Source organism: Meles meles, chromosome 18 (genome assembly GCF_922984935.1).
Source record: "Meles meles chromosome 18, mMelMel3.1 paternal haplotype, whole genome shotgun sequence".
Lineage (NCBI taxonomy): Eukaryota > Metazoa > Chordata > Mammalia > Carnivora > Mustelidae > Meles > Meles meles.
In genome coordinates this window covers 22,961,398-22,986,235 of record NC_060083.1, presented here as the reverse complement: position 1 = coordinate 22,986,235, position 24,838 = coordinate 22,961,398, and the positions used below count along the sequence as shown (strand labels likewise).

The 24,838-nt window shown below is 45.1% G+C and overlaps 2 protein-coding genes across 3 annotated transcripts in view; one reads left to right on the top strand and one right to left on the bottom strand.

Annotated features, from left to right (window-relative positions):
• The first annotated feature begins 138 nt into the window (after positions 1–138).
• On the top strand, positions 139–6,487 carry ABHD15 (abhydrolase domain containing 15). The gene is made up of 2 exons (XM_045984800.1): positions 139–2,668; positions 4,675–6,487. The coding sequence occupies exons 1-2, from the start codon at positions 1,407–1,409 to the stop codon at positions 5,198–5,200; spliced, it is 1,788 nt and encodes a 595-aa protein (XP_045840756.1). The 5' UTR covers positions 139–1,406; the 3' UTR covers positions 5,201–6,487.
• Positions 6,488–13,849: 7,362 nt separating this feature from the next.
• TAOK1 (TAO kinase 1) overlaps positions 13,850–24,838 on the bottom strand; it is a 173,905-nt gene continuing 162,916 nt past the window's right edge. For both annotated transcript variants that reach the window (XM_045984362.1, XM_045984363.1), the window contains exon 20: positions 13,850–21,253. In XM_045984362.1, coding sequence (XP_045840318.1) covers positions 20,792–21,253 — 462 coding nt within the window. In that variant the 3' untranslated portion in view covers positions 13,850–20,791. The remainder of the gene's footprint in view (positions 21,254–24,838) is intronic.

The window sequence follows — 24,838 nt, the reverse complement described above, 5'->3', positions numbered from 1 at the left end:
CCGCAGCTGCAAGCTACTCTCGCCCCGCCTCCGCCCCGCCCAAGGCCCGCCCACAACCGCGGACCTGGCGCGCACGCGCCCTAAACTCGAAGCCGGAAAAGTTTTGTGTAGGATCCCGGGCCTGAGTGGACTGTGCTGCCAGACCCGCGGGGAATCCCTCCTCGCCCGCGCTTTCGTCCCATCGCGTCTCCGCGGCCTGCAGCCTGAGTGGGATCATGGAGCGGGGCGAAGGGCGGGAAATGGGATCCCAGTAAAGCGAGTGGCTCCGGGGGTACGCTCCTCCGGCAAACCCGCTTCAGACACGTCAGTATGACCTGCAGCTAGAAGAGGGGCCGAATCAAGAAGTCCGAGCTGCGAGAGGAAGAGTCCCCGCCCCAGAGCTTCACCTTCAGTCCGTCGCACCCGTGCCCTCTCCCTAGCCGGAGGAGCTTCGGAGGGTCTCGGGCCTCGGCCCTCCCCAGGCCCCGAAGTCCCAAGAAGCCGAAGCCGGGCCTGGGGCCGCTTTGCTCCCCCACGCCCGCCTCCGCTCTTGTCGTTTGTTCACGATGGCCGGCGTGTGCTTCGGAAGACATTTGTCACCGTGAGGTGGAAGACGCAGGGGGAGAGGGGAGCGCCGGCTCAGCTGCCCTCTTCCCAGTGCCCTTCACCTTAGCCTAGCTGAGGATTTTGAGGAAAAACGGGAACTTGGGTGGAGGGTGAAGGTTGAGATGCTCAGCCTCCAACTTCGAAGTAGAGCGAAAACGGGTTATTTCGAAATAAAGAAAGAACGTGACTTACAAGAGGGTTATTTACCCATCCCTCCCTCGTTCCCCTGTAATTGCCAGCTACTGAAGTGATGAAGGGACTGCAACCCACCCCTGCCACGGCCGCATCGCAGACTGACAGGCATCCCCGAGCAGGACCTCTGAATGCATCTTTCCCCCAGCTTGGGGCTGCTGCGTCTGGGGAAGCCCTGCTCAGGGAGCGGTGTTGAGGATTTCCATTAGCTGCAGCCAGGCCCCAGGGAGCCCCGTGCTCTCGGGGTGGTGGGGGGTCCGAACGGCGCGCTAGTGCAGCGCCGGCAGCAAATCCGCTGTGGGACCGGACGCCGGCCCAACCCCCGCTGGCCCGGAGCCGGACCCCCGGCTCGGCGGGGCTCTAGTGCAGTTGAGGGCGCCCGCAGGGCCGAGACAAACACCGAGGTCAGAGAGCACGTCCGAGCCTGAGAAGGGACGAGCGGCTAGTTGCTCCGGCTGCAGTTGCAGCGGCCCCGCGGGAGCCGGAGAGCCCGCGCCCGGTGCTGGGGTTTATTCACTTCTCCCTTTTGCTACTTCTCAGCTGCGGCCCCCGAGGGCGCAGCAACTCAGCGTTTCCCCCCGCAGCTACACACCAAGCGGCGCCGACGGGAGGGGTCGTGCGGGACTCTGATGCTTATCCCGTGCCCCGATCCTCGGTCTCCGAGTGTCCCCACTCTCTGCCGCCAACACCCCACTCCTCGGCTCGCTGCCCTCCCCACTCCCTTCCGGCTCGCTGGCGCGTCCTCGCTCCCTTTTTGTGGCCTAGGCTCCTTTCACCTTCTGCTCCAGCTTGTCGCAATCGCTGTACAAAGGGCCTGGGGCGGGATTGGGGGCGGGCGAGGGGAGCCGGGCCCGAACTGGCTGCCTCTGCGGGGCCACGGCCAATCCGGAGCGCCCACCGCCCACCCCCACCCCGCGCAGGAGAGCCCTGGGCAGCGGCCCGCAGCCGGGCGGAGTCGCCCGCAGAGGGGACTGCCCCGCCGCCTGCCGCCCTCCAGCCGCCGGGGGCTCTGCTACCTCGCCATGCCGCTGTGGGACGTCGCCCTCGCCCTGCTGGTGGCCGCGCTCGCCCTGCTTGGCCTACTCGCCCCGCGGCTGCGGCGCGCCGTCGGAGCAAGGACTGTGCCGGGGGCCCGCGGCCAGGACCACCGGGAGGAGACGGACTGCGGAGGTGCCGCAGACCAGTTCAGCGACGGACGGGAGCCACTGCCCGGCGGGTGCAGGCTCATCTGTAAACCGTCGGCGCTGGCTCAGTGCCTGCTGAGCGCCCTGCGACGCTCGGCAGCGCTGGAGCCGCGCCCGCGCTCCTGGCTCCGCGGGCCCCACCTGCAGACCCTCTGTCACTTCGTGCTGCCCGTGGGGCCGGGGCCTGAGCTGGCCCGGGAGTACCTGCAGTTAGCGGATGACGGGCTGGTGGCCCTGGACTGGGTCGTGGGACCTTGTCCCCGGGGCCGGCGGGTCACCAACGCGGGGGGCCTTCCCGCGGTGCTGCTGGTAATCCCCAATGCATGGGGGCGCCTCACTCGCAACGTGCTCGGCCTCTGCCTGCTCGCCCTGGAGCGCGGCTACTACCCGGTCATCTTCCATCGCCGCGGCCACCACGGCTGCCCGCTGGTCAGCCCCCGGCTGCAGCCTTTCGGGGACCCGTCCGACCTCAAGGAGGCGGTCACTTACATCCGCTTCCGACACCCGGCGGCCCCTCTGTTCGCGGTGAGCGAGGGCTCGGGCTCCGCGCTCCTGCTGTCCTACCTGGGCGAGTGCGGCTCGTCCAGCTATGTGACCGGCGCCGCCTGCATCTCGCCGGTGCTGCGCTGCCGCGAGTGGTTTGAGGCCGGCTTGCCCTGGCCCTACGAGTGGGGCTTCCTGCTCCTCCAGAAGATGGCCCTCAGCAGGTGGGTGATGGAGGCCGCAGACCGGCAAGGAAGTTGGGGGGGGGGGGGGGGTAGGGGTCTTGGGCTGACGAAGAAACAGCCCTTCCTGGTAGCGAATCACATAGATTTAGGGCAATTTGGGCAGGGCTCTCCACACATGATTTCCGAAGCTATCCAAACCCACTAGACAGGACCAGGGAAACAGCATCATTATGATAGAACAGGGACACCTGCCCTGGGGCCCCATGGCCTCGTGTTAGCCCCAGGGTGTCCTAGCAACTGAGCACCTACCTGCCCCACCTGTAAGCGGAGGCAGCGGCAGACTTTACCACTTAACCCACAGCTTGTGGAATCAGCAAAGAGGGTTCTGGAAGCAATTACCACTGATTGTCTGCCCGGAATGTTTCCTTATTAGTGTCCGCACCTGGAGGTGATAGGAATCAGAAATTTGGTGGTATGTGATTTATTAACATTCTCTGGATTTGCATATTCCTCGATATGGATCCAAAAATGTAAGGAATATGTCAACATACTTTTTAAAAAATCTCCGAAAGGAGAGCAGTCCACCCCCTAGGGTGACAGGTGAGGCTTTGGCACTGAAGAGGCTGAGCGACATTCCCACAGCGAATGACCAGGCCTCAGCTTGCACTGCCGCCTTCCTAGGAGGTGGCAAAATGGGGTCAAAGACATTCAAAGCAGAAAGTCGGAGCGAGGACTGTGCCGGGGGCCAGTATGGTGTGGCGGAAAGACCTGGGGTGTGCAGGCAGACTCACTTCAGTTCAAATCCTCACACAAAAAGTGATGGCAATGGTAGTTTCTCTTCCTCTCCTTGCCCTGTTTTGTTCTGAGAAGGCCAAACCCTGAGCTCAACAATGGCCTCAGGTGCTGTCATGGCGGCTCAGAACTTCTGGGCCTCCAAGGCAAGGTGTTCTCCTTTGGCTTGATTGCCAGTTTCCATTCCCAGACAACAACCACCCTTCCAACCATCGGGGCACCTGCTGGAGGATAAGGGGAGGGAAGCAGGGAGGAAATCTGGGCCTTTAGGGTCTGCCCTGCCTGCAGAAGTTTGGGATGGAAAACTCAGGGCAAGCCTCTTTGAATGTTTGCTGGAGACGCACATCCAGATTCAACTGGCTAAGTCTGGATTGATATGCCCAAAGCACTGAGCTGCCCCTCCCGGCCTCTGTGTCGGGTGCCAGGCTCTCTCCACGGAGGTGGAAACAGCAGAAATGCCCCTCTTCCCCAGAGCCGTGCTCTCAGGCTCCCATGTGGGAACTTAGCCTGTAAAGTAATTATACTCCTGGCCGCTTCCTCAGCCCTTTCTAGGAATACCTGTGCCACTGCTCCAGGTTTGCCTTTATCTGGACAGCATGTTAGCTTGTAAAAAAAAATAGACTAATATAACCTGAAGAAAGATGTTAACGGGGCAGGGGGGGGTCACCTGCTGGTTTGGACAGTTTGAGCCAGGGAGTTCTAGCCGGGGTTCAGGAGATGATGGTTCAGAGCAGGTTCCTACAGAGGGTCAGGAGTTGAGGTCAGGAGGAGCGCTGTCACAGTGGATCAGCTGCTGTGAAGTCTCTTGCTGCCCCCAGGGGGAGGCAGGCTAATGCCATGAATGCAGGCCTGGTAGGAACTGTGACACAGCACGAGGGAAGAAATGCCCTGAATGCCCGCCCATGTTGCCAGACCTTTCCATTTCCTTAGAGAACCCAAATATCTGCACTTTATGTGACCTCTCCTGGTTTTCAGTGATGACAGTGGGGCACGGGGCCTGCTCAGTCTGAAGAGCATGTGACTCTTGATCTCGGGGTTGTGAGTTCAAGCCCTGCACTGGGCATAGAGTTCACTTAATAAAATCTTTAAATGATGACAGTGAAACGGAAGTTTAAAAAAGTGTCATACGGCCAAAGGATGCCTCTGGGGCCAGAATCTGGCCTGTGGCCTGGCCCTCTGGCATGCCCGTTGTCAGTCCATTTCCTCATGCTGCCCTCTCTGTCCTACCCTCCCTGCCCCTCTCCATGCCGCAGGTATGCCTCGGCCCTGCAGGATGCCGTGGACACCCACAGGCTGTTCAGGAGCCGCTCCCTGCGGGAGTTTGAGGAGACCCTGTTCTGCCACACCAAGAGTTTCCCTATCAGCTGGGACACCTACTGGGACCACAACGATCCCCTCCGGGATGTGGACGAGGCCGCGGTGCCGGTGTTGTGTATCTCCAGTGCCGACGACCCTGTGTGTGGGCCCCCGGACCACTTTCTGCCCGCGGAACTCTTTCACAGCAACCCCTACTTTTTCCTCCTGCTCAGTCACCATGGAGGCCACTGCGGCTTCCTGCGCCAGGAGCCCTTGCCGGCCTGGAGCCACGAGGTCACCTTGGAGTACTTCCGGGCCTTGACTGAGTTCTTCAGAACGGAAGAGAGAATGAAAGGGCTGAGCAGGCACCGGGCTTCGTTCCTGGGGGGCCGGCGTCGCTGGGGGACCGTGCAGAAGAGGGAGGCCTCTCCCTCTTCCAGTCTGGAGGAGATCTTTAGCTGGAAGCGATCATACACGAGGTGAGGGCCGGCCTGAGAACAGAGCTGGGCATGCAGAGTCCTGAACCGGCCGTGAGGACAGAGGGGGGCCTGCACTCCGAGGCCTTTGTGGCTGATTCGGCCCCCTCTCTTCGACCCGTCTGTGGAAGAAGGAACTTCCAGCAAGCTGCTGCTCACGTTACCCTGAGAACACTCCCTTCCCAGGCTTTGCTCAACACATCCCAGCTCTTCCTGGTCTGCGGCTGGGCTGTCACTGTCATGCTGTCCCATCACCGACCTCCTAAGCCAAAGAAGAGCCCCCTTTGAGTCTATGGACTCAGGAGAAAATGCTCTGTCACTAGCAAGGGCTCTAGGAAGAATGGGTGTGCACGTCATTGGAAAGCTCTGTCTCACATAAATCATCAGCTCTCTGACCCTGATTCTTGAGCCAGAGCCACTCAGTGTCATGAGGACAGGATGTTTGTGTCTCAGTCCCACTTCCCTCCTTTGGTGCTGTGGCACTCCGCTGACTTCAGAGCCGTGGGGCTGCGTCAGTCTTGCGTGAGTGTGGGAAAGGTGGCCGAGGCAGCAAGTGCTGTGCTGAGACTGGGCTGGTGAGGACGACGAGGTACAGAGAGCATGTGTCTGTCATCTGGAAGGCTGAGGTCCCGTCTTGCAGATGAGTCCTGCAGGTCTCTGCTGGGCAGATCTGGGCCTTCAGGCTAGGACTTCAAGCCTGGGGAGACCTTCAGGATGATTTTTAGGAAGAGGGAGTCCCCACACACAGGGTCTGCCAGCCTCTCAGGCACGCTGGCTGCTCCCTCCCATTCCTGGGAATTACTCCAGAAAGTCCCAGCCAGAGGTGTTTTTCTCCTGCGATGCGGGCTTCTTCTAGGTGGTGAAGAGCATAAACCTGCCATCTTTGGTGTCTTCTGGTTCGTTGCCTTCTTCTGACACTGCTGCCGGCCCTTCCTTCCCGGGCCTGGAGAGACACCTGGGACCACAGAAAACAAAAGCTCCAAGGGGTTGGCTAGCGCTTACTCAGTCATTTACGAATATTTCACATTACCACGCTTTTTCTGCTCCATTTATTCAAAAGGCCATCCATGTCGATGTAGAAAAAGCTTCTTCCTGGAGCTGGCCGCTCACTGGCGGGTTTTACGGTGTTTGGTTTTATGAGGAATAATCCTGAAGATCAGAGTAAAGCAAAACATGCTACAGATTGATCCCCACATCCTGGTTTAAATTAGGCCATTAAACAATATCATAGGACATCTAGTTCTATGTATTGCTATGAACTTTGCCCTGAAGTTTTATTTTAATTTGTTATCAAGAAAGAAGACACCTGTTTTGACAGGAAGCTCCCTCCTGGCCTCAAGACAGCAAACCAATTCTAAAGAGGGGAGAGGTTTATCAAAAGCCATGTCCAGCACTGGGTGTTGTGCAAAAAGAATGAATACTGTTACGCTGAAAAAAATAAATAAATAAAAAGGGAAAAAAAAAAAAAAAGCCATGTCCTATGGCTCAGTATGAGGAATTCCAGGGACCATAATTTCAGATTTGGATCATCTTACTCTGGCTGTGTTCTAGATCAAATTGGAAGAAACTCTGAACCATCCTAAAATCTCACCTGAGATGCAGAGGACACTCAATTATATCTGAGGCACATTATCCTGTCATGAAAAAAATCACTTCCCTCCTTCCTCATTTCTTGCTCCCCCTCCTCCACGTTCCCCATCTGATAGTCTTAGGAACTGAAATCTAAAGCCATTCTGCTGCTCATTTACAGCCCCTGTAGAGGGCTTGCTGAGGAAGAATTCCTTACATCTGGCTATCACTCCCCTCCCCCGCATCTGGTACGGTAGGGATTTCAGTTAATTAGGGTGCTGCAGCTGCCCCGTCCCCCACGCAGGACCCCAGAATCATTCAGAACTGACTGCAAAATGGAGAGCAGCCCAGTAGGTTTTAACCTATTGGGGCTTATGGGGCCCCAAGGGCTGAGCTCTGGATTGTTCCTCTAGGCAGATACCATGGGACTCTGGTTTTTTAAGGTAATAGCTTTTGGAGAAATTGTGGTTGGTTTTCTTTTCCTTTTTTATAAGAAAGCAAGCCTGCAGGAGTGGGGCGTGGGTATATACACGTAACATTTTTCTTTCAGTGACAGCGCCAGCTTCATTCATTGCCTTGGACCCACAGCCCTAGTACCTAGACCCTAAGGTATTTCTCCTTTGTGTCCCCTGCGCCCCCTGTGCTTATAACCTGTCTCAGGAAGCCACTTCTTTCTCATCTTTCCATTATTACCTTTTCAGCAAAATTTGCCAAGAACGTGCAGTTCCTGTTCAAGTAGGTTTGGGTGACCCTGACTTTCAGTCTAACTGAAGGAATTGCCCGTATTCACTCAGTTTTGGTGAACAGCTGATCAGATAAAACCAGTGGAAAGAATCCCAGGCACACTATTCTGAGACAATATGTGACCTTTGAACAAAATCCCAAGTTATGCGTTTGAGGAAACAAGAAACAACAAAATAAAACTAAGACCACCCAAAGAAGTACCAGAGTTGGTTTTCCAGGTCTCTTAAGAGCCTTAAGCGATCCTCACAGGACTCATTCACTTGCTTGCCTTCCTTTGGGTCTCTTCAGTATTTCTAACCACCTTCAAGTGTTAAGAGACAAAAGCAGCAGCAGCCCCCAAAACACAATGGCTTGGAGGAGGTATGATGGAGTCCTCTGTCTCCCCACACTGGATCAGAATGCAGGAAGCAAATGACTGCCTCTGAAGGCGTCTGATCTCTAAGACCTAACACGACTTGCTATAACTTAATTCTCCTAAGAGAGTTAGTATTTTATGTTCTTTATACATAGGTTTCTAGGGTGGCTTGGCCAGAGACGACAGTATGCAGAATGAAGCCCCAAATCCTCACTTTGAGGAGATACCATCTCTGTTTCAAGTGAAGGTATCCTTCCTACGACTTGAGTACTGTTAAAAAAAAAAAAAAAAAGAGAGAGAGACCTTGACACAGGAAGTTATCAGTTTGGCTTTATAGTTAACCTCAAAATTACCCCAGAGTCAGAAGCTCCGCTCTACTCCGCTCTTCCAGCCAGACCACAGACCTGTCAGCCAGCCATCCCTGCTAATGCCCAGGTATCTTCCTTTAGAAATGAACTTTAGCATGACTTCCTCTCCCTGCTTAAATAAGCAGATACAATTGGCCACTTGGGTAGAACTTGGTAACAATGCCAATGAGTATTTGTGATTCTTTCACAACCCACCAAGGATGGCATCAGAAATCTTCCCTAGTTCTCATCACTGGCAGAGCCAAGATTGAGAAGTTATACACAGGGAGTGCCTGGAGACGGAGTGAATACCTCAGGAAGCAGGAATTCCCACATCACTGGTGGGACACGCAAGCTAGACTGCTGTTCGACACACATCACAGTGTGGGCATATGCCAGGAAATAAGGGTGTCCTAAATGAGTTTCCTTTTTTTTCAAGTCAGCTCTATGCCAAGAGTCAGTCACATACTCTTCTGACTGAGCCAGCCAGGCGCCCCGAGGGTAGCTTAGATTAGGTAGAAAGTCTCTTCTCATTTGGGGGTGAACCAAAATAATGCAGATGAGCTTGGTGTGTTGTAAAGACTTTTGGTTGGCTTGAGAATCAAGGAGATAACAGACCTGATCCAGGTTCTGGGAGTTGGGAAATGACATAAGATTTTAATGAAAATAACCTTGCCAAAGTGACCAGAGGATGTTTTAAAATGTCCAGGAAAGGGGCCCCTGGGTGGCTCAGTGGGTTGAGGCCTCTGCCTTCGGCTCAGGTCGTGGTCCCAGGGTCCTGGGATCGAGCCCCGCATCGGGCTCTCTGCTCTGCGGAGGGCCCGCTTCCTCCTCTCTCTCTCTGTCTCTGCCTGCCTTTCTGCCTACTTGTGATCTCTGTCTGTCTAATGAATAAATGGAATCTTTAAAAAAAAAAAAAAATAAAATAAAATAAAATAAAATAAAATGTCCAGGAAGAACTAAGAGTTTGAAGGAAAACTCTTAAAAGACACTATCAAAAATAAATCTCTAGCCCCTCCACCTCCAGCCTTCCTGTGTAATGAGGTAATACCCTAGTGCTTACCACTAGTGTGGTTGAACAAAAACTTCTCTCCAACTTGTTTGCTTCTGAATAATAAATTGGTCTCCCTGCAACAATGGAATGTCATTATTTTTTAAATCTCCAGAAAACAAAGGCACTGTTTGTCTTCTGAAGTCCTCTGTGTACTGAGCCATACATGCTTACCTACCTGCAGAGTGAACAGAGCCTCCCTGTACATTCTCTATTCACCGGCTGTTGCTTCACTTCTGTAGATCTAGCTTTGTGTCTCCTGACACTAACCAGTGGCAGCTCTGTTTAATCACCAACCAGGCCTCCTGCTCTGGGCTAATAATTTCCCAGCAAGCTCAAAATTCCCTGATCATCAGTGGTACCCACATAGAGAGATTTTCCACTGAGCAATTAGTAATTTGGGCATTGAATACAGAGTACTGAAGTAGCTTAGAGATGTGGGTTCCAGTTTCTACTTTATCTGTGATCTGTGTATCTTTGGGAAAGTTATTTTACAAGTTGTTCCATATGAAAAGACCGAGACTATAAATAGGCACTAATTTTTTAAAGATTATTTATTTTTTTATTTGACAGAGAGAGATCACAAGTAGGCAGAGAGGCAGGCAGGGAGAGGGAGAAGCAGGCTTCTTGCTGAGCAGAGCGCCCGATGCGGGGCTCGATCCCAGGACCCTGAGATCGTGACCTGAGCCGAAGGCAGAGGCTTTAACCCACTGAGCCACCCAGGTGCCCCAGACCCTAATTAAAAAAAAAAAAAAAATTATTTTAGAGAGTGAAGAGTGTGGGGGGTTGGTGGAGGGGGTACAGAGGAAGGAGAGAGACTCCCCACTGAGTGGGGAGCCCAACATGGGGTTTGATCTCAGGACCCTGAGATCATGACCCAAGCTGCAATTAAGAGGACGCTTAACCGAGTCACCCAGGCATCCCAATAGGCCTTAATTTAGGATATCTGTTAGGATACAATGAAATAGTAAAAGTAGGTGAGATCCCATTCTCCAAGTCTACTTAGTTCATCAACTGGAACTCAAAGATAAGGTAGCATCTGCTCTCAGATCAAAATGTATTCTCCAATTCTTGTAAGGCCAAGAAGTTCTAGTCATTCCACTGCAAATTTGGGAAGGGCCTACATGAGCTGGGTCTTGGTTGTCGAGTTGAGGGCAGACTGGCCCCACCCCCTACTCAAACACATACACACACTCAGTAACCTTGTTGTAGCTAACAGGGTTCACACTGGTTCATCTGTTCTGCTGGCCAAAATCCGTTTTCCTAGTTCTTATAAATGATGGTCAGAGAAGACATGGCTTTCAAATCTCACCATTATTAGTGATGCAGCTAAAGACCAGAACCCAAACCAGTATTGTTTATGCCATACTTTGCCTTCTCCTAATCCCATCACTGGCTGAGATGACAGTAAATAATGCCCATTGTAGACTTCATAATGTAAAGGATGGTAACAAAAGGGGAAAGAATTTGTCTTCCGAGTTGCTCTAGTACTCACCTCTGTGGGGAAGCCATGCACATTAATCTAAAAATGGAAGTTGTTTATTGCATAGTCCCAATGCTCTCTTGAACTCTGTCTCCCTCTACCATTAAGAACACGTATCTGCAGACATAGTAGCAATTAAAGTCACTCTATGACACATACAGGGAAACACTGTCCTGCCGCTGCTTCTCTGAGATGTAAGTGATAGCACGCGTTTATCACCGCTGGGGCTGGGGAACTACCAAATGCTGCAGCAAACTTATATATATTCAAATTTTTTGCAGTCAGGATAGGCTTTGACCCCTAATTTAACTACAAGCATCTTTGATGCATTTAGACAATGACAAATTAAACATTTGTTTTGGGTTGTTGATAGGGGATACAGATTTAGAAGTACAAGTTTTACAATACTTTCCTTCCGTGATAGTCTGAAGAGCCCAAATGTAGGGACAAAGCAGAAAGAAATCTTGTTCCTTAAACCTTTTTTGAGTTGCTGCAAATTCAAGGTAGGATGTTGGAAAGGCTGGCGACAGGCAATGTGGGATCTAATCTTGGCTCTCCCACCTGGCTGCTTAACCCAAGCAAATTACACTACATAACATGTTAATCTCAAAATAGCTCAGTATCGCCATACTAGGAGTTAAAAAGCTGTGTTAAAAAGTTAAAAGTGCTTTTCCAGAAAATATTCTATTTAATAAAATAGGCAATACTTTTTTCAAAATGACACTTTAAAACTTTCCCAATTAAAAAAACATGAAACTCCCTCTCCCCAAATTAGCCTTCTTACAAAAACAGTCACTTTAACCCAGTTTTAAGCAATGGGTCTAGATTAGCTATTTGTCCCATACAGGGGCAGAAAGTATGATGATTTTCAAATCATCAAAAGGTGAGACCACCTTGTGAAGTTTTTACAAGGTTCAGGAACTGCATATATTCAATGTCCATGCGTGCGGAAGAAGTTGGAGTTCTACAGACTAGAACACTGGTCTGTATAAAACTGAAGAACTTGCATCAAACCATTAGAACCTAAAGTAGAATCACCTCACACCCACAACACAACAGGCCACTTCATTTTCTGGGCAGAGTTTGAGGCAATTAGGCGAGAGGGTTCACGTTCACATCAGGGACTTTACTCTTACCCGTACCTTACACACTTCTGTAATAATGCCAACATCCAGCATGGTGCCTGAGACTATCCAACAGTCACTTAATTGAAATATACTTTATCGTTGAAATAAAATTACTTAAAAAAGCTGAACAGACACTCTGTGTACTAAAATTACTTTATTACAGTTGATTTTTTTAAACATTTCCTTTGCTATGATACAAAGGATACTTACAAACAAAATATTACATATGACCTTGTTTTCGCTCTTATGTTCTGACAACTTGGTAACAGCTTTAAATGCACAATCTATACAATTAATACAGGTTATATATGAACTATAAGGTATGTTGAACCAGAAGAATACTGACAATATACTGTACAATAAGCCTTACCAGTTAGTGCTGCGGACCATTTCTACCAAAAGGAAAATGCACATCTGTACAGTCACCTTTACCAGCTGCTGCTGACAGTGAGGGAGAGGCTTCTTCCCCATTGCAACCCTTGATAAGCCTCCACTGTGGGCGTCTGTTTGGTCCGAAAATTGAGAGGACTGTGTGTATTTAAAATTAGTCATTGGTAAAGTGGCAGAACATCACTTTCAACACGATAATCTCTCACACCAAAATATCAGTCCTAGTTTTAAAAGACCACAAGTCCTTTTGTGTACCACAAAAACCCTACAGGCTCAAGGGCTTTGGGAGATGAGAAGATGAAGGCTGCCAAAAAAGGAGGCAAGAAACCAAGCCAAAATCTAGGTCTTGCAAAATTGTCATTTTTCCCTTCACCAAAGGGAACTAGAAATGTACAAATTCATTGATGAACCTCAATGATAACATATCAGTTAGCTGATAACCCTCATTTTATCTGGACCCCTGACTTGTGGGAATAACTGAAAGAGATTGTGAATAATACATACCACTTTTAGAAAAGAACTTCTTGCTTAGTTAAAGCATTCCCTACAGCCACCAAAGCTGGTCCTGGGCTAGTACAGGTGTGCATTCATCTCTCAATGGTCTACTCAGAAATGATAAGGTTACAGCTTTTTTTCTTTTCTTTTTTCTTTTTTAAATAAAAAAGCAATTGACTGAAGCATTTTTTTTTCTTTAGGTAAATAGCAAAAATAAAAATAAAAACCAACCCTGGCATTTGCACAAATAATGCAAATGGAGCGATATGGCCTTTAAGGTAAGGAGTTAGTAGAAAGGAAGAGAGAAGTGAAGAAAATTCAGAGAAAACAATGTATTAACTTTTCTTTTTAAAAATTTCTACAATACATGTGCAAAAAAATCATGCTGGTTGAGGAAAACAAAGGGAAATGAGTATATAAAACTAAAAACATAAATAATATGTTTGGATGACTGGTGAAAGCAGAAACCAACCTGGGTTACAAAAAGGATTATACATTCAAGATGCTCTTAAACCCAGTGGGATAACTTATGTTAAAACTGTGTTAATAGTTAACGTTAAAAATCTCAAGTTTGTTTTTAAATCTTCACAATACAAGCAAAGCTGTTTTAAAATATACACTATACATATTTCTCAAAGTCTCTCCAACCTCATTAATGCGCATTAGGCTATCTTTTTCATATACTAAAACAAGGGGGTTCTGAAAGCTAGATTGCTCAGAGTAACCCATCCATTATTTAAATGTCTTAAGTTTTAAATGGGTTAAAAATTTTAGCAGACTTACATAAATAGGATTTAGCAACACAAGTGTTAATTTAAAAAACTCTAAAGCATTTACAAATTATCTGGTTGGAATAGTCTGGGAAAGTTATGTGCACTATTACTTTAAAATGTTATTTACATCAGACCATTGCTTTTGTAAAAATCTCTAAAAGATAAAAAACAAAACTAAATAAATTTGGAGAATTACCCTATTCTAAACTAGCAGAGAAGGATCATAAAAGGAACAAAATTGTCTTCTAATAATCCCACATATCCTCTCCACTTGGATTTTGCCCTACGAAATCACCTGCAACTTTTATTAGGCTCATTTATCAAGTGTCAAGATAATGTGGTAAAATATATCTTGTCAGATAAATTACTGGCCTCAAGTGGATTTTTTTTTTTTTTTTTTTAAATTTTCCACCTTGTGTCTCTGGCTTGGATTATGTCAGAACACATATATGTAACTAATTGGTGGGGCACTCTAAGTAGGCACAATTCCCATTTAATGTGGAATAAAAGGTGTAACATAAAATGTTGGGGAGAAGAGTGGTGTTTCTTTGATACTATGAAATGCAGGGAAGCACATTTGGAATGGGCACCAAAAAAGAGCTATCTGGCAACACACCAGGGGCAGCCAACATCTTAATAAACTAAACATAGTTGTCTACGACAAAAAGGGGGTTAGAAGGGTTTCAGGACCCCCAACCCCTGTTCGATATGTGCCAAACAGTCACGTGGACCAGCCAGAATCTGAAAACATTAAGCAGTTACATCTTTAAATCACATAATTCACTCCATGACCATGTGCAATTTATAATAACAATAATGTTCATGCTGAGGCAATGTATTTGAGGGCTCAGAAGAAGCAAAATGTGCCACTGAGAGAAACCTGTTCCCACATGACCGGTCTTCATGCTTTCAAGTGGCCCTAATACATCTTTGAAGCTAAGCCAAGCCATGCAAAAGCAAAGAATACACACTTTTGTTAACAGCGGTATCTCATTTCTAAAACTCCACTGACCTCAGGGTTGCCACTGAAACACAGGAGTACTGAATGCACACAAAAGAGGGCTCACGGATTTTTAAAAAAATGCATTTCCCTCGTCTGTGTTTACCAGCCTTTCACACCTTAGGCTACAAGGCATTTCAGAGAAAGGTTTAGTGGGGAGAATGACAAAGGAACATATGTAATTCTGGAAATAGGAAAGAATGCCTCGGAAACGGGATCAATGTGCCAGCAGTTAGCATAGTTCATTTCCTTTGAAAATTCAGCTACAGAGCCCAATAAACAGTTCCAAGCCATAATGTTATCACCTGCATAATTTACATAAACATTAAAACTCTTGCACTTTATAGACAAAACACGCGTCTGTAAACATGGCCACTGGGGGAGGGAGGCTCCCTACCTCATTCATGATTGAAAACATGTAATCATTATATTAAATAAAATGACTTTGCTTCAAAAGATGTAAAACCCGACCAATGATTAAGCTTCTTTTTCCCCTGTTTAACAACATTTAAGCATTCATTCTAAAAATGTCCCCTAGGATGGTTTCAGGATTAAATGCTAGGACCACAACTGGCAATGACATCAACTCCTCTCTAGCTGGCACAGACTTATAAACTTTAGTACAAAAACAAAAAAATACAGAAACTAGGTCAATTTGTTAGCTACATATTTACAGATAATTACATGATTTTTCACTCATAATTGCCAAAAAACTATGAGTGAAAAGGAAACTGTGCAGGCTCAATTACCCGTACTTTGGGGGGAATCCTTGGGCATCAAGACACCCTTTTCATTCATTCAGAAGTCTCATCTTCTCTCCACTTTTTCATGGCAAACTACCTACCGATGTCCAGGTTGGTATACCCAGTGGGCATCCTGTTTCAGAGAGGATTAACTTTTCTCTATTAAAGAAGAATCTCTCATATATTTAAAATCAAAAAATAAACCCCAAACAGACAGACGGACACATACATACGCGCAAAGAGAGCCCTCTGAAACGTCAAGAAGCATTGCTGGGAACCAAGTTAACCGTGATGTGATACAGTAAGTGGCCCCCCAGCTCTGATTCTCTGCTTCACTTTCTTTAAAGGATCTCTATTTTGGGGTGGGTGGGAGGGAAGTGCAAGTTTAAGAAACCCACAACAGGCAGATAAGGTGCATACTAATTTATATTTCTCACAATCTGAAAGCTACCATTAAGCCAAATGGGTTTTCTTCACTTGTGTGAGTGAAATTTTGGAAATCGGAATACAAACAAGGGAAAAATTAGTCAACATGACTTTAAGGGGCTACCAAAATTCAGTAGAAAATATAAATGTACATTAACGGAAGAGTTCTCAGCTTCACTTTCTTGCTCTAGACAGTGTTTAAATAAAACTTACTTCCTTACAAATTAATAGCCATTTCCAATGTAGACCTATTGTGGTGATTTCATAAAAGTGCAGACAACATAACCACACACACAGCAAAATAGACGTCAATCAGTAGTCCTTGCATACAAGAGGCAAGTCTGCTAAGTGTACAGCACAGTCTTCATGAGGATGGGAAATTTCCAGTTCTTAACTAGGAGTGAGTGAGTGCCTTCTCAACGGCAATGCTACAACCTGGTTGGGGGCACTATCACGTTAGATGAGGGAAAAACAAAACAGAGAGAATTCATTTCTCTTTAATAATGATCTGTATTTTGGTAAGCAGCTCAAGGATGACAGCCCGAGTTTTGGCTTTGTTCCTTAGAGAAGGTAGTTTTCTAAGAAACAAGAACCTCTTCTTCCATCATTAATAGGAGATTCACACTTATACACCTTAAATATATTATTTTCTGACTCGAATACACACTAAACACTTCACATTGTGAGCATGGGACAGAATGCAGGACCATATAAACCTCCCAGGAAAAGGCTTGCTGTGTTGGGCCAAATCTGTGCTTAACAGCAGTGGCTCCGAAGGGCTGGAAGGTGCACGAAGAACTTATTATTAGCAAGCAAGAAGAGGCAGATCAAGGGAGAAAGCCCCACACCAATACCGTGTCCTTCTCTCCCAGTGGCCATTTCCTGTTGACCTCACAGTTTAGGAGAACCTTAGATGCTTTAGCAGTAATTCCTTTCTTGGCTGTTTCAGTCCTTAGCAAAATTTGTAAGTATTAGTTTCAGCGGAGTAAAAAGAGTAAGAGGATCGATCAATGGCATCGCTCCTAAGAATAACGTTTAGATTGCGCACATGGAGACTGCAACTTCCTGGTTCTTTTCATCATCTTTGCAGAGGAATCACCACCAGTGTTTTGAATTTCCACGGTTCATTTCTCTCTGCATCACTTAACTTTTATTGCGTCACAACACAAACTCACAGAAACACTGACTGGCTCCTTCCCCAGCAATATTTTACTGGATTGTAACTTACGGTTCCACATTTACTTAACTTTCTTACCACCCACACAAGTGCTAAGAAGGGAGTAAAAAAGAAAAGATTGTATCTAATGACCACCTTCTCATAAATATCAACCCAGAATACTCATTCTTAAGAAACACATGCATTCTTGCCTTAACTGAGGACTGAAGTAACAAATAACAGAACCTTAAGCGCCCTGATGGGAATGTACAGTATGAGTTACATGACCTATCTACACACACATATAGACACTCATATGTATATACAATATATACATACAAATGATAATAGCTATACCAAAATGTGCATATTTAACACAGTTTTAAAAAGCCAGTAGATCATGGTATAATACAATTTATTTCCACTAGTGAATGGCACACATGGAGAAATGCAAAGGAGGTGTTTCAAGTACAATATTTTTCACAGGTGAAAATAAACAGTATTATTCCAGTGTCCAACACAATGTATTCTATAAAAGTTTAAAATGCCAGACATTTAGTACTTAAAGAAGTAGAAAGTTACTAAAGTCTGCCTTATGGTCTGAAAAAGATACTCATAGAGTTTTCAATTTTTGGATAGAGGGTGAGGAAAAATAGGAGGAAGTGTCAAGGACAGTTTTAGTGTACTCAATGGTCTTAAGTCTAGGCAGCTGAAAATCATGACTATGCTATAAAGTTCAATTCACCAAAAAATCCTTGGCCTTGGGTACCAAGCATATTATACCTGTGGGGGTGGTTCAAACGCAGTACTATTCATCTCTAGGCACAGAAATGACTAAAAAGAATGGCAGCTCTACATAAAAGTTATATAAACACATTTTCCAGCTAACATTATCTGTATCAATGAAAATACTTTCAAATACTATAATTTGGGGTTAGAGCAAACTTTAATAAGAACAGAGAAAGTATGTGCAAAAGGAAGGGAACCCAATTAGGAATAATATATTTCAAGGTATGAGGTTTTGCATTTTTAAAATGCTAACTTAAAAAAAAAGGAGAGACAGTGAACACAAGAAACATTTTACTGCCAAGTTCTGGATACCAGATATAGCATTGCAACTTTCTGATATGCTGGACAAATTTCCCATACTTTTTATTTTCTTAAATACATATATACCAAGTGAACACCAACACCGGGGAGGAGGTAGTATTAATTTGATCAAATGTTGACATTTGTACACCGATTCAGAAAGTGCCTGCTTCTTTCTCTAGGATCTTTCAAAACCTTTCCAATTTTCCTGCTACAAGCTTTACTCTTTGATGATTCCTACCATATATGAGATTCCTCAGAAGTTAGATCTTACAAACACACAAACCAATTAATTGGAATTATTTTTGCAAACTATAAATATTTTAATTAAAATTAACTTAATGGAATAATCCAGTATAGTCATGACCTACATGTTAAACTGGTTGCCACACAAATCAGATACAAAGCCCTACTGGATAGACATTTGGAGTCAGTATTCAATCACAATTTTACAAGTATATATGAACTCAGTTAACTCAATTTGACTAACTCAAGTCCACAAGTAGACTTTAACATGTATCACTGGTAGTGTTTTGGATTTTAAAGAGTTATGTATACAAAATTGATTTGCTCCCCTAATCCACCCCTCCAGTAGTGCAGATGGGCCAGCCTGAATAGTTTTTTAAAAGGTATCAAATTCCATTACGTTTTTGGACATTTAATTAATTCTAAAGACCTCTCCTATCATTTTCCTCCAAACAGGTACATTTCTCAATTTGTTTGAAATACTGTATATTTTAATGCAAAAAAAGATTATTGAGAAAATTAAAAGCCCCTTTCATTAGACAGGACAAGTGCATGTTACGCTCACTTAAAAACTGGTAATCTTGAATATGGCCAAAAGGGCTATGTATCCAAGTACTACCCGAAACACTGCCTACAACTGAGTGTGAATTCTACTGTTATCTTGGTTTTAAAAAGATTTACGTTAAAATATTAATTTTTCTTCCAGTTACCTTTAAATGAAATGCCGGAAACACCTAGAGGGGATTCATGGAGATTAAGCTGACATACGCGGGGAAGACTTAAATTTGGCTGACAAAATCAAGATTTCAACAGTGACAGATTACTGCTTGGTCATTAGTCAGGTCTAGGTGAAGAGTACCATTGAGAGGAACTTACAGAATTCTAACTTGGAGCCCTCTGACCACATGAAAAGTAGGACCCAGAGTTAGCAGCAAGGGTTCTTCAAGACAACTGGGGAGGGGGCAGGACAATAATTCGTAAGAAATGCTGATCTCACTGGAAAGGACATTTTTTTCCTTCAAGTCATACTCATAGCTCCTTACCCACCTTCAACTCAATTTCCACACTGGCTGTGGAATACTAAGTGACATCTGACTTTTAGCATTGGGTTGATCCTTCATTGCAAAACACAAAACAAAACAAAATATGCCCCTCTCTGGGAAAAAAAGTTAGCTTTTGTTAAGAGATTCCCTGACCACTATAACTTAACCTTTTTTTTCTTTTTTTTTCCTTTTTTAATTTGCCAAACTTGCTAGTTCCTTTTCAGTAGTACTTTAGCGCTGAGGCTAGAGACTTCTGGAAGTGGTGTTTCCTATTGTGTGATGTTAACATGATGCCAAATGGTCACTAAGTCTCAAGGAACTAGAAGTTTGTAAAGTATTGCAGCAACAAAAACAGCCAGGAAAACAAAAAAAGGACCTGCACATGCAGCAAAATCTACAGTGGTGATGAGGATTAGTCAGCAGCTGGTCATTGGCTCAGTGACTCCTGGTTCACTATGGCAACTACACATTTAAATAACTGGCTATTCTACTTGTAAACAGGAAATCCCATAAGCCAAAGGGGGGGGGGGGAGTAATCAAATTATGTCTTTGTAGTGTGATGAGAATTCCAACGGATGGCAGTTTGCAAATATGGCATCATTCAAATGCCCCTGGCATTTGACTTGTATTGGCTACATGTCTTTGTTTTCGTACAAAGTAAAAGTACTGTCTGGGGTCTTGGGAGTTACAGAACTTAGCTAGGATGAGATATCACAGTATAAGCAACAAAACGTTAGGATATATAGGCTTCATCTCCTCACTCTGCTGCTGAACATACCCACCACATGAACTTTCAAGGGCCTCTCTCACCCTCTGGTCTCCCCTTTGAAGGCTCACAGGTTTGTTGATGCAATTCCCACACAACTCAGTGATCTCCTGAACACCTCCATCTCACCATGCCACAAAGAAGGCACAATTGAACAGACAAAACAAAAAACAAAAACTGACAAACCTATGCACCACTCAGAAAAAGAACTAAGTTGTTTTCTACTCTCTGAAAAAGTCAATGCAACCCTTTAGTGTTCATGGATTTCCACTTTTTTACTCCAAATGAGGCTGAGAAGTCAGACCAATTTAATAAAGAAAATACATTGATGAGGGGATATAGGTGTGTTTCCATAATCACTTGTTTTAGCATATGCTGCCTGCTGTGAGTGGCTCATGAGAATCTGGGGTATGCAGACAGGCTTTCCATCTTTTCCCAAATTTCTTAGGCTATAGTTGCCCCAAAGTGATGACTCAAGCCACTATGCTGCATTCTATTTTTTCCGTGTTCACTAAATACCTCCAATCTAGCCAATCTTTTTACATACACACATCAATTCCCCTTTTCAAAATTTTTCCAAAAGTTAAAAAACAAAACAAAACCCGGCAGCCAAATACTATGACCATCCCAATTAGTAAACACAAACCAGAATGCTTTACAAAAATGAATGAAATATACCATATGCACTCAGCTCCCACACTGTAGTACCCAAGTGAGGAGGCTGCTGTGATGATGTCTGTAGGCAGTTTCTTTTGGCAGACAGCTCCAGCGGAATTGCCACTCTCAATTATTAAGTTATGTATAAGACATGTGTGACCCATTGGATATTTGTGAAGTGACACTCGTGCTTCTGCTCATGCCCTGCTCTGTCCGTCCCCCAGAAGCTGTCCGCCTCAGAGCCTGAGGGCTATTGCGGACTCCCATACTGCTACCTCGGGGTACCCCTTGCATTGGCCCTGAAGGGTGACCCCATGGCTGGGGTCCACCTTGCATTGGATGGCCCCAAGCTTGTGGTGGGCCACCCATGGGATGACCCCAGTGAGGTCCTGGACCCCCAGTAGGATTGTGAGACCAACCAGAAGCTCCCGGGTAGCTGTGGCTAAATGCCTCAGGGGAGAGATTGGAAAGGACCATGTTACTAAAACCTAGTCTCATGCTTTCAGAGTCAAAAGCTTCAATTTCTCTGGCTTGACGTTCCAGCAGACTTCGTATTCGTTCTGTGCGTTCATTCTGCAAAGCCAACATCTCTTCTTCAATCTGTTTGGGGTTGGGGGAAAGAAGCAAAAAGAAAGCTGATATATTTTTAAAGATCTATAAACTAAGGAAGCAGTAATAACTTAGCTTTGAAGTGAATCAAAAAAAGGTTCACTCTGGCTACTTTATGGATGTACATTTAAAAACTGAAGTGGGTGGGACATCTGGATGGCTCAGTCTGAAGAGCATGCAACTTTTTTTTTTTTTTTTTAAGAGGGACAGAGAGATAAAGAGAGGGGGCAGAGAGAGAATCTTTAGTAGTCTACATCCAGCACATGGCTCAATCTCACAACCCTGAGATCATGACCTGAGCTGAAATCAAGAGTTCCAGCCCCATATTGGGTACAGAGATTGGGCGCCTGGGTGGCTCAGTGGTTTAGGCCTCTGCCTTCGGCTCGGGTCATGATCTCAGGGTCCTGGGATCGAGCCCCGCATCAGGCTCTCTGCTCGGTGGGGAGCCTGTTTCTCCCTCTCTCTCTGCCTGCCTCTCTGCCTACTTGTGACCTCTCTCTCTGTCAAATAAATAAATAAAATATTTAAAAATAAATAAATAAATAAATAAATAAATAAATAAAAACTTTCTAAAAATTCTATTAGAAAACTTAGATGTCCTGTAGGAATTGAACCTGATTTATTTATATTTTTAAAATGAGCAAGATCAGGGGCACCTGGGTGGCTCACTTGGCTAAATGTCTGCCTTTGGCTCAGGTTGCGATCCCAGCATCCTTGGAAGAAGCCCCGAACAGGCTCCTGGCTCAGCGGGGCATCTACCACTCCTTCTGCCCTTACTCTTTGCTTGAGCTCTCTCTCTCTCTCAAAAGAAATAAAATCTTTTAGGGCGCCTGGGTGGCTCAGTGGGTTAAAGCCTCTGCCTTCGGCCCAGGTCATGATCTCAGGGTCCTGGGATCGAGTCCCATATCGGGCTCTCTGCTTGTCAGGGAGCCTGCTTCCTCCTCTCTCTCTGCCTGCCTCTCTGCCTACTTGTGATTTCTGTCAAATAAATAAATTAAAAAAAAAAAAATCTTTTAAAAGTATCAGAACATGCTCTTTTAAAAAATTAAATCACACAACTTTATTTTTCATTTAACTATAGTTGGTTGTTACATTAGTTTCAGGTAAAATTAAGCTCTTTTTTTAAGCAGGCTCCAAACACAACACGGGATTTGAATTCATGACCCTGAATTAAGGGTCACGTGCTGTACTGACTGCCAAGCCAGGGGTGTCTGGCTGATTGGTAGAACATGTGACTCTTGGGGCGCCTGGGTGGCTCAGCGGGTTAAAGCCTCTGCCTTCAGCTCAGGTCATGATCCCAGGGTCCTGGGATCGAGCCCCGCATCGGGCTCTCTGCTTAGCTGGGAGCCTGCTTCCTCCCCTCTCTCTCTCTCTGCCTGCCTCTCTGCCTACTTGTGATCTCTATCTGTCAAATAAATAAATCAAAAAAAAAAAAAAAAAAAAAAAAAAAAAAAAAAAAAAAAAAAAAAAAAACATGTGACTCTTGATTACAGGATCATGAGTTCAAGCCTCATACTGGGTATAGAGCCTACTTAAAAAAAAAAAAAAGGCAAAGTTAACAACCTCTGCTGAAATAATAAATCAAGGCAATTATGATCAATGGCGACTACATCTATTAGGTAAAAAGTTGAATAAAAAGGAAAATGGGGAACTAGCCTTATCAGATACCCCATAATATCACTCTAATAACTATGAGGGGCACCTGGTGGCAGAGTCAGTTGAGCATTTGACTCCTGGGTTTTGGCTTAGGCTGTGGTCTCAGGGTTATGAGATCCAGCCCTGTACTGGGCTCTGAGCTCAGTGTGGAGTCTCTTTGGGATTCTCTCTCCCTCTTTCCCTCCCATTTGTGCTCTATCTCACTAAAAAATAAATAAATAAATCTTAAAGTAACTATGGTACTAGTATGAAATAGACAATTAGTGAAAGAGAAAGAAGGAAGATCTCAGTTTGTAGGCAGTTATTAATTTATTAGAGAGAGCACGAGTGGGGGAGGGGCAGAGTGAGAAGGAGACTCTCTGGTGAGCAGGGAGCCCAACACAGGGCTCTATCTATCCCAGGACCCTGAGATGATGACCTGAGCTGAAGCAGACACTCAACTGACTGAGCTACCCAGGCACCTCAGTTTGGAGGCTTTCAGAGCAAGACAAAAGCGGTAATTAATTTAATGGGAGAAACAAAGAAAGCGCAAGCACATTTGGCCAACACTTAGAAGAAAATGAGAATGGAACCCTATCTTACACCACATTCCAGATAGACCAAAACCTGAAAACAAACAAAAAACTAAGAAGTTTTTCATCAAAAAGTTAGGAGATTCTGTGTAGCTAAAAATTCATAGCTGGAGAGCCATCATAATCAGTTCTAAAAAACTGGAAGTATTACAAATAAATAAATATAGTTGACTGTATATAATTTTTTAAATATTAATAAATAGAAAATGAAAGACAAAGTTGGAGAACTTTATGGATGATAAGACTGACAAAACTTGAACCCACTGATCAGTATTAATAGCACTTAAATTGGGATAGTTAAACATTATGTGTCTCTTGACGTGATGCAAAAGGAAGTAAACTATAACCCTTATGAACATTCCCTGCAAATTTTTTTGAAATAAAAAGTTTAATCTAAATATAATCATGCCTTAAGACTTAATTACCAGTTTACACGAAATATGAAGAAGAGAGGAATACATTAAATGACACGAGGATGAAATAAGCCAAATCCATATGTGAGAATTCCTACAGAGCATAATGATCCAATCCTCAACAACAAAAAAAAGGTGTGTGTGTGGGGGGGATAGTGGTTATAAGAGTAAAAGACTTAAAAGATAATTAACCAAATGCAATGCCTGGACTTTGGGCCCCTATCCAAATAAACCAACTTAAGACATTTTTGAGATAAAAGGGGAAATTAAAGCATGAACTGAGTATTACATAATATTAAAAATTCATTATTATTTATTTTTTTTTAAGATTTTATTTATTTATTTGACAGAGAGAAGATCACAAGTAGGCAGAGAGAGAGGAGGAAGCAGGCTCCCTGCGGAGCAGAGAGCCCGATGCGGGGCTTGATCCCAGGATCCCGAGATCATGACCTGAGCCGAAGGCAGCGGCTTAATCCACTGAGCCACCCAGGCGCCCCTAAAAATTCATTATTAATTTTGTTAGATATCACAATGGAATTATGGTTATGTCAAAGTCAGAAGGTCCTTATTTGATTCCAAAATATTTCGGAATGAAATGATGGTATGCTGAAATTCCCTCCTACACCTCCTGCCTCCACCGCAAAGTTGTATGTAGGGAGCAAGGGGAGAGATAAGAAAAAAATTAGCAAAATATTGATAACTGTTGACACTGGGTGGTAAGGACTTGGGGATCTCATTGTACTAATTCCTCCTACTTCTGTGTGTTTGAAAATTTCCATGATAAAAAGTTTTTAAAAAATAAGAAATAAAGAGAATTTATAAAGGAGCATTACATCAGTTATCAAGGTGTTTGAGGGTTTAAGCCAATATCCATTGCTCTCTGCAGAAATCTAACTCAACAAATATGTTTAGTTTTTATGCATCAAATTTTCAGG

What these genes read in the sequence shown, in the direction of transcription:
- ABHD15 (XM_045984800.1), top strand. Translation starts at nt 1,407, where the DNA reads ATGCTTATCCCGTGCCCCGATCCTCGGTCTCCGAGTGTCCCCACTCTC. An exon ending in CAGAAGATGGCCCTCAGCAG is followed by an intron (nt 2,669 to 4,674) that starts GTGGGTGATGGA and finishes TCCATGCCGCAG; the next exon opens with GTATGCCTCGGCCCTGCAGG.